The sequence below is a fragment of the Chiloscyllium plagiosum genome, chromosome 1 (assembly GCF_004010195.1).
Source record: "Chiloscyllium plagiosum isolate BGI_BamShark_2017 chromosome 1, ASM401019v2, whole genome shotgun sequence".
In the NCBI taxonomy this organism is placed as follows: Eukaryota; Metazoa; Chordata; class Chondrichthyes; order Orectolobiformes; family Hemiscylliidae; genus Chiloscyllium; species Chiloscyllium plagiosum.
The window spans coordinates 21,899,891-21,909,895 of NC_057710.1; the positions used below are offsets into that span (position 1 = coordinate 21,899,891).

At 43.6% G+C, this 10,005-nt stretch overlaps 1 protein-coding gene across 3 annotated transcripts in view; it reads right to left on the reverse strand.

Moving 5' to 3' along the window:
• mavs (mitochondrial antiviral signaling protein) overlaps positions 1 to 10,005 on the reverse strand; it is a 36,170-nt gene that overhangs the window by 9,311 nt on the left and 16,854 nt on the right. For 2 of the 3 annotated variants that reach the window (XM_043700574.1, XM_043700483.1), the window contains exon 4: positions 6,148 to 7,019. In XM_043700574.1, the coding sequence (XP_043556509.1) occupies positions 6,148 to 7,019 (872 nt within the window). The remainder of the gene's footprint in view (positions 1 to 6,147; positions 7,020 to 10,005) is intronic. The other variant, XM_043700665.1, reaches the window with a different exon arrangement.

Genomic DNA, 10,005 nt, shown 5'->3' on the forward strand with positions numbered 1-10,005 from the left:
GAATACCAGTCTGATAAACACCCTCCCACTTCTACTCGGTTTTCTATGACTAAACCATTTCTGTATCCATCTTACCAGCTCACCACGGATCCCATGTGACTTCACCTTTAGTATCAGTCTGCCATGAGGGATCTTGTCAAAGACCTTACTAAAGTCCATATGTATAACATTTACTGTCCTTTCCTCATCACCTTTGTCACTTCCTCAAAACGGTCAATCAAGTTTGACATGATTTGCCCCGCACAAAGTCATGCTGTCTATTGCTAATAAGTCCATATTTTTCCAAATCCTATCCCTAAGAATCTTCTCCGATAATTTCCCTACCACTGACATAAGGTTCACTGGTCTTCAATTTCCTGGATTATCCTGTTGCCCTTCATAACATAGGAACAACAATGGACAATTCTCCAGTCCTCTGGAACCTTACCTGTGACTACAGATGATGCAAAAAGTTTGTACAAGGCTGCCGGAAATTTCCTCATCTGCCTCCCTCATCATTCTGGGATGGATCCCATCAGGTCCTTGGGACTTGTCTATCTTAATGAGTTTTAAAACATCCAGCATTCTCTTTTATATTGATGTGCCCAGAATATCAACATATCCCACCATAAACCTATCTCTCTCCTTTGTGAACACTGACGCAAAGTATTTGTTAAGGGCCTCACCTATTTCCTCTGGCTCCACTCATAAATTTTCTCCTTTGTCCTTGAGTGAACCTACCCTTTCCCTAGCTACCTTCTTACTCTTCTATTTATACATAAAAAAGCACCATGGGATTTTCCTAAATCCTGTTGGCCTCTTTTAACCCTCCTGTTCCTTTTTGAGTTCTTTCCTGTTATCTTGACATTCTTCAATGGCTCTGTCTGTCCTCAATTTCCTAAATCTTACAAATGCCTCCTTTTTCTTTTTGACTAAGCTCTCAATTTCTTGTCATCCAAGGTTCCCAAATCTTATCCTTCAATTTCACAGGAATATGCTGGTCCTGAACTCTAATCAACTGGCTTTTAAAAGACTCCCACATGCCAGAGGTAGATTTACCTTCGAACAGCTACATTTCCCAGTTTCTGTCTAATATTGTGGTAGTTAGCCTTCCCCTAATTTAGTACTTTCATCCACAGATTACTCTTATCTATAAGTAACTTACAACTTACAGTATTATGGTCACTATTGTCGAAATGCTCCCCCACTGAAACTTAAATCACTTTGCCGGGCTCATTCCCCAATACCAGGTCGAGTATGGCCCCTTCCATAGTTGGACTATTTACATAATAAATAAAAATCCAAAGAACTGCAGATTCTGTAAATCAGAAACAATAACAGAAATTGCTGGAAAAGGTCAGCAGGTCTGGCAGCATCTGTGGAGAGAAGAGTTATGAGGAAGGGTCACTTGACCTGAAACATTAACTTGGTTTTCTCTCCGCAGGTGCTGCCAGATCTGCTGAGCTTTTCCAACAATTTTTATTTTTGCTTACATCCTGTTTCAAAAACTGCCCTGGACACACCTAACAAATTCCACCACCCCCCATCCAAGTACCTGGCAGTAAACAAGTACCAGTCAAAACAGGAGAAGTTAAAATCACTCACTACAACTCTGTTGTTTTTACATTTTCCATCTGGATACATATCTGTACCTTGATCACCTGTTAGCTATTGGGAGGCATGTAATCCAACCCCATTAAAGCGATTTCACCCTTCTTACTCCTGAGCTGTACCCATATGACCACGATGGATGAGCCCTCCAAGGTGTTCTCCCACCACACAGCTGTGATAGTCTCCCTAATCAGCAACATAACTCCCCACCCCCTTTACATCCCTCTCATCATGGGTGAAACATCTAAATCCTGGCATATTAAGTCATATCCTGCCAGTCTAGTCACTGTCTCAGTCAAGTCTCTGTTATAGCTACAACATCATAGTTATGTACAGAGGAACCTCAGTTATCAGAATCTTGATTTTCCAAAGATTTCAAAGTCCTGCAAAAACGTTTCAAAGAGGTAAGTGTACTTTATTCGATTTACCTGTACTGAAGATGATGTGAAAATGCTGGCAAAAACAAAGAAACACAAGCTGCTCAAGCATCAGCGACAGGATTGTTTTAGGTAAGGGGTGTTACACAGCCCTGTAAAACTAAGTGTTTTACAGTATTCCCAGCACTTTACTGGGCCATTCATTTTTAAAAAAGGCCTAGAATGTAAACATATGTGTGAGGCAGGGTTCCTCTGTTTCTATCGCGAGACTGAGTTCCCAGACACTGATACTATAAATGGTCTTGCAATCGCAGAAGCTGTTTGGGACCTTGTTTAATGTTGCGAATCATGGTAAGGGTTTAGTTTTTCTTATTTTAACCTGTAATTTGCAGAGTGCAAAGATTAGTTTGGAAACAAAGATCGTTTAAATGGCAGACCCATTAAAATTATAGATTTAAACAAATTCTCCAGTAGAGCACAGCATTAGATCAATGTGGCTTCCCCTGTTCAAACTAAAATCGATTATCTGAATAATCAATTATCCAAACGAAACAGTGCCTGCCCATCTCGTTCGGATAATCGAACTAATCCAAGCTCTAAGCTCATCTGCCTTGCCTGTTATACTCCACGCATTAAAACAAATACAGTTCAGAACACCAACTCACTGTGTTCAGTAACCTCTTCCTGTCTGTTCTTCCTCTTAGACTTGGCCTTTGTCTCAAACTCCTCTTTGGTCATTTTACTTGCTTACTACTGCTCTGGTTCCAGCTCACAGAGTTTAAACCCTCCTAAGTGGTACTAGTAAATATCCCTACCAGGGTATTGGTTCTGGATTTAGGTTTGCTTGCTGAGCTGGAAGGTTCGTTTTCAGACATTTTGTCACCATACTAGGTAACATCTTCATTGAGCCTCCAAATAAAGCACTGGTGGTGCAGCCCGCTTCCTATTTATATATTTGAGTTTCCTAGATTTGGTGATGTCATTTCCTGTGGTAACATCATTTCCTGTGGTGATGTCATTTCCTGTTCTTTTTATCAGGGTATGGTAAATGGGAGCCAAGTTGGTGTGTTTGTTGATACAGTTCCCGGTTGGAATGCCATGCTTCGAGGAATTCTCATGTGTGTCTCTGTTTGGTTTGTCCTAGGATGGATGTATTGTTTCAGTCGAAGTGGTGTCCTTCCTCACCTGTATGTAAGGATACTAGTGAGAGTGGGTTATATCGTTTTGTGGCTAGTTGATGTTCATGTATCCTGGTGCCTAGTTTAGATACAAGCTGTTCTTCTTGTAGAGCTCCCACCTGCCCAGATCACCTCTCAAGGATTCACAAACATGCAGTCCTCCTTCCTACACCAGCTCTTTAGCCACATATTTAACTAATTATTTTCCTATTTCTAGCCTCACTGGCATGTGGCACAACAAGTATTCCCAAAATTAGAACCCTACAGGCCCTGCTTTTCAACTTCCTACCTAACTCCTTGAACTCACTTTCCAGGAACCATCTCTCTTTCTGCCAAACTTGTTGATACCAATATCTGGGTGCCCACCATCCCCCTTCAGAATATCCTGTGCCTGCTCAGAGACATCCTTGACCCTGGCACCAGGGAACTAACACACCACCTGGAGTCTCACTTGCAACCACATAAAAGCCTATCAGTGCCCCTGACTATAGAGTCCCCTATCACTACTGTTCACCTACATTCCCACCGTTACTGCTGTAAAACTGAGCCAGTCATGGTGCCACTGATCTGACTGTTCCCAAGAGGTCCATCCTGCCCACAACAGAATCCAGAATGGTATACCTGCTTGAGAGGAAACGGCCACAGGGGAATCCTGCACTGCCTGTCCGCGCTTACCCATCTTCCTGGGGTTCATTCAACTCTTCTCTGTCTGTGTAACTCTTTCTGGTGGTGTGACCAGTTCACTAAACGTACTATCAATGAAATTCTCAGTCTCATGTATGCTCCATAGGGAGTCCATCAGCAGCTCCAGGCACTCCATGCGGAGCTGCAGCTGACCACGCTTGGTGCAAATGTAGTCAGCATAGACTTCGGAAAGGTCCTAGATTTCCTACATATTGCAGGAGACGCTATCTACAGGGCCCAGTTCTCCTGCCTTTATAAACATTATCAACTATAGACAATAATCCAGGAACTGATTACATAATCTTAAACACTCATCACTAAACTCAGCTCTCTCCCGCTCTCTATACCTAGCAAACTACAACTACAAAAAGTAAGTAGTTTATCTCTCTCCAGATCCTATCACTCAGTCTGCAAACCTGGTTCTTGAGCAAAAGTGAGTACTGCTGATGCTGGAGGTCAGAGTCAAGATCAGAGTGGTGCTGGAAAAGCACAGAAGGTCAGGCAGCATCCGAGGAGCAGGAAAATCTATGTTTGGGGCAAAAGCCTTCATTCCTGATGAAGGGCTTTTGCCGAAATGTCGATTTTCCTACTCCTCGGATGCTGCCTGACCTGCTGTGCTTTTCCAGCACCACTCTGATCTTGAGCAGCCAAGCCCATGTCACTTTTTGAGTTGTGACATCACCTCCAGAGCTCCACCCCTAGGTTCACTCTGACTGACCCCACTCCTCAGTTATTTATCCTGCTGCTGCCGCTACTGTTCTCCTTGATGTTCATTGACTGATCCTGCTCCTCAGATAATTATCCCACGGCTGCTGTCTCCCCCAGGTTCACTCAGACTGAACCCGCTCATCCTAGTAAATCTCTTTCTCTTCTCTTCATCCAGGAGAACATCCTGCGTTAGCTTTTCTATTCTTTCTAGGTTCTTCATCCCTGATATAATTTTGCTAGATTTCCACCACAATCTCTCAGTTCTAAACATCCACAAAAGTGGACTGTTGACATTCTGTTTTACAATTCACTTGCCACAAGTGGTTTTCTTGTATTCTGCAACCTGTCATTTTGCTAGATAGTTGTTGATTTCTTTTTTTGACAACAGTAATTTATAACAATCCAAACCAGAATACTACAGATGCCAGAAATCTGAAACACAAATAGAATTTGCTCGAACTGCTCAGCAGGTCTGTGGAGGAGAGTTTACCTTTCAGTTCCATGACCATGCATCAAAACTGAGAGAAAAGTGAGAGATAGTTTGGACCAGCGGACGATGGTGCAAGGTCTCTGGTAGGATTGGGGACAGAAGACATTAAACCTCAAGTTAATCCTCCGGGCTAGAAAGAATGGTGTCGGGGCAGGAAACAAAAGGAGTAGGAGTGCAGCAAAAATAAGAGGAAAACCTACATGCAAAGGAAAGGGTGGAAGATGGGACCGTTTACAGTTAGAAATTGTTGCATTCAGCGTTGAGTCATGAAAGCAGTAAATAACCTTCCACAAAGAGATGGCTGAGGATCAGAAGGAGGCTATTCAGCTCTTGAGCCTGCTGAGCCATTCAGTAAGATCATGGTTGATCTGTTGTTTTATATTCGTCATTCTCTACCCTGTTAACCTTAGATTCTTGTTTGACAAGGGAACCAGTCTTAAAAATATTCAAATTACCCTGCCTTGACTGCTTTCTCAGGCAGAGATTTCCAAAGTTGGAAAAACCTCAGTTTTATTTTCCGCTCATTTCAATCTTAAAACGGAAATCTTGAAACAGTACTACCTACTTCTTGACTTATCCAGAACATTTCTTCCACATTCATCATGTTAAGGATCTTAAGCATTTCAATCAAGTCATCTCTTACTCTTCTTAACTAGAGTGGAAACAAGTCCACTGTTTGGCTGATCCTGATAAGAGAACTTGTTGATTCTAGACATCAACTTCATACATGTCTTCTGAACTGACCCTAATGCATTTAAGGTCAAATCACCATAATCCTACCAGACAATAGGTTGTTCTCTCTCATATGTGTGTGAGAGTGAGTGTGTGAGAGAGACACAGAGACAGAGAGAGAGAGATGATAGTGGTTTAACATGAGGGTTACCACACCTCAGATGAGGGGAGAGGTTGAGATAGAACCCTAATTCTTCTTTAATAAGGAGATCAAAATTACATGCATTCTAAGCAAGAAAGGAAACACATTAAGAACTCAAGAGCATACTAATCCATTCAAGAATTATATATCCCTTCTACTTAACTCCATGGAGATCTGCATGAGAGCATTGATGATGGAATTTCATATCATATCAATAAAAGACTGGAGGATAAATTGCCACATTACCTGCACAGGTAGCTTGTCATCTTTGTTTTCTTTATCTATTGACTTTCCCGATTCTTGAATTGGTATTTTGAATTCGATGGAATGATGTGGTGGGGTGAGAGTAGAGGTAGTCAAAGACACAGAAGGTGATGATGCAGTTGAGGTTGTTGAAGCGGCAACTAATAAAGCGGGGCACTGGTGAGTGGCAGCAGGTACAGAAGTAGGTACTATAGGTGCATTGGTCGAAGACTGCACAGCAGAGGTTCCGGCTGAGGGCTGAACTGCAGAGGTGCGCACCGTGGACAGCGCTACCGGTATACCGGTTGAGGGCTGCACTGTTTGGGCGCCAGCCGAGGGCACCGCTACCGGTACACTGTTCGAGGTCTGCCCTGCGGGGTCGTCGGCCGAGGGCTGCACTGTGGGGACACTTACCGCGGACAGCGCTACCGGTACACCGGTTGAGGTCTGCACTGTGGGGGTGCTGGCCGAGGGGTGCGCTATCCGTACACTGGTCGAGGGCTGCACTGTGGGGGCGCTGGCAGAGGGCTGTGCGATCGGTATACCAGTCGAGGGCTGGACTGCGGGGGCACCAGCCAAGTGCTGTGCTGCGGGTCTGCTTGCTGAGTGCTGTGCTGCGGGTCTGCTTGCTGAGTGCTCTGCTGCAGGAATGCCAGCTGAGAGCTGTACCATAGTCTGATTGGACGGGGGCTGGGCTGGCAAGTAGTCTGCAGGAAGAAAAACTGTCGGAGAGATTTCTGAATGGTCAGCAACAGCGACTGAGCTTGAAGGGTTTCGTGGAGGTGAAACATCATATGGTGCACTTCGGAAGGGAACAACAGGAATCACCGAAGAATCTGCAGCAGAACGATTAGAACGCAAATCACCAACATTCCCTGCAAAAAGTCACTGAGGTAATTAATTTGTAAAATGTATCCTTTTTGAAAGATGAAGCCATGGTGATTTGATATATAAGTCACATGTCACACAGAGTCATTGAGATGTACAGCATGGAAACAGACCCTTCAGTCCAACCCATCCATGTCGACCAGATATCCCAACCCGATCTAGTCCCACCTGCCAGCACCCGGCCCATATCCCTCTAAACCCTTCCTATTCATATACCCACACAGATGTCTTTTAAATGTTGCAATTGTACCAGCCTCCACCACTTCCTCTGGCAGCTCATTCCATACATGTATCACCCTCTGCGTGAGAAAGTTGCCCCTTAGGTCTCTTTTATATCTTTCCCCTCTCACCTATTCCCTCTAGTTCTGGACTTCCCCCCACACCAAGGAAGAGACTTTGTCTAGTTATCCTATCCATGCCCCTCATGATTTTATAAACCTCTATAAGATCACCACTCAGCCTCTGACCCTCCAGAGAAAACAGCCCCAGCCTGTTCAGCCTTTCCCCATAGCTCAAATCCTCCAACCCTGACAACATCCTTGTAAATCTTTTCTGAACCCTTTCAGGTTTCACAACATTCCTGTACTCAATACTCTGATCAATAAAGGAAAGCATACCAAACGCCTTCTTCACTATTCTATCTACCTGCGACTCCACTTTCAAGGAGCTATGAACCTGCACTCCAAGGGCTCTTTGTTCAGAAACACACCCTAGGACCTTACCATTAAGTGTATAAGTCCTGCTAAGCTTTGCTTTCCCAAAATGTAGCACCTCGCATTTATCTAAATTAAACTCCATCTGCCACTTCTCAACCCATTGGCCCATCTGATCCAGATCCTGTTGTAATCTGAGGTAACCTTCATCACTGTCCACTACACCTCCAATTTTGGTGTCATCTGCAAAATTACTAACTGTACCCCTTATGCTCTCATCCAAATCATTTATGTAAATGACGAAACGTAGAGGACCCAGCACCGATCCTTGTGGGACTCCAATGGTCACAGGCCTCCAGTTTGAAAAACAACCCTCCACCACCACCCTTTGTCTTCTGCCTTTGAGCCAGTTCTGTATCTAAATGGCTAGTTCTCCCTATATTCCGTGAGATCTAACCTTGTTCACCAGTCTCCCATGGGGAACCTTGTTGAACGCCTTACTGAAGTCCATATAGATCACATCCACTGCTTTGCCCTCATCAATCCTCTTTGTTACTTCTTCAAATCATTCAATCAAGTTTGAGAGAGATGATTTCCCACACACAGGCCATGTTGACTATCCCTAATCAGTCCTTGCCTTTTCAAATATGTGTACGTCCTTTCCTTCAGGATTCCCTCCAACAACTTGCCCACCACCGATGTCAGGTTCCCTGACTTGTCCTTACCACCCTTCTTAAACAGTGGTACCATGTTAGCCAACCTCCAGTCTTCCAGCACCTCACCTGTGATTATCGATAATACAAATACCTCAGCAAGGGGCCCAGCAATTCTGTCCCTGGCTTCCCACAGAATTCTAGGGTATATCTGATCAGGTCCTGTGGATTTATCCACTTTTATGTGTTTCAATACATCCAGTACTTCCTCCTCTGTAGTATAGACATTTTTCAAGATGTCACCATCCATTTCCCTACATTTTCTATCTTCCATGTCCTTTTCCACAGTAAATACCGATCCAAAATACTCCCCCATCTGCTGCAGTTCCACACAAAGGCCGCCTTGCTGGTCTTTGAGGGGCCCTATTCTCTCCCTAACAAAAGTTACCCTTTTGTCCTTAATGTATTTGTAAAAACAATTTGGATTCTCCTTAAGCTCTGTCTGCCAAAGCTATCTCATGTCCCCTTTTTGCCCTCCTGATTTCCCTCTTAAGTATATTCCTACTGCCTTTACATTCTAAGGATTTATTCGATCGATCTTGTCTATACCTGACATATCTTCCTTCTTTCTCTTAATCAAATTCTCAATCCAGCATTCCCTATACCTACCAGCCTTTCCTTTCACCTTAACAGGAATATACTGTCTCTGGACTCTCATCTCATTTCTGAAGGCTTCCCAGTTTCCAGCTGTCCCTTTACCTGCAAACATCTGTCCCCAGTCAGTTTTTGGAAGTTCTTGCCTAATACAGTCAAAATTGGCCTTTTCTCCAATTTAGAACTTCAACTTTTAGATCTGGTCTATCCTTTTCCATCACTATTTTAAATCTAATAGAATTATGGTCGCTGGCCCCAAAGATCTCCCCTGCTGACACCTCAAGTCACCATCTTTTGGACTAACCACCAAAACTATGTAGTACTGAATGGAATAAAAGAATTGATAGAATTAATATTTTAACTCCCAATGTACTAGGCTGATATATATTTGGTCAATTTGTTCATGTGACTAATGCTTTAGATACCTTAGAATGCTACATACTTAATAAGCATAATACACCTCCTGACTTTCCAATTTAAAAGGAGAATGTCTGAAGGAAAGCAATGAAGAAGTGACAGATAAAATGTATATCGGTGGGGAAGCAAAGTAGGAAAGGAGAATGAGTGAAAAGAAGAAAACAAACAACAGTTTCAAAAGATACAGGGCAGCATATCGGAGAGACAGTTACAGAGATTTCATGTGGGCAACAAGGGTCTTGCCAGCATTTTGAGAACCACAGGAAAATTCATATCATTTCTGTGGGGTCAACGTTCAACCTCCAGTCGGGATTCGGACATCTAGAGGTATAAATTCCTGAGGGACAGGAATGGCTGTTGGAGGTTCCTGGTTACAGGTGTTTCAGTAAGATTAGGGAGGGTGGGAAAAAAGGAGGGGGGGTGGCATTGCTGATTAGAAATGGTATAACGGCTGCAGAAAGGAAGTTTGAGGGGGATCTGCCTCTGGAGGTAGTATGGGCTGAAGTCAGAAATAGGAAAGGTGCAGTCACCTTGTTGGGTGTTTACTATAGGCCCCCCAATAGCAGCAGAGATGTGGAGAAACAGATGGGGAAACA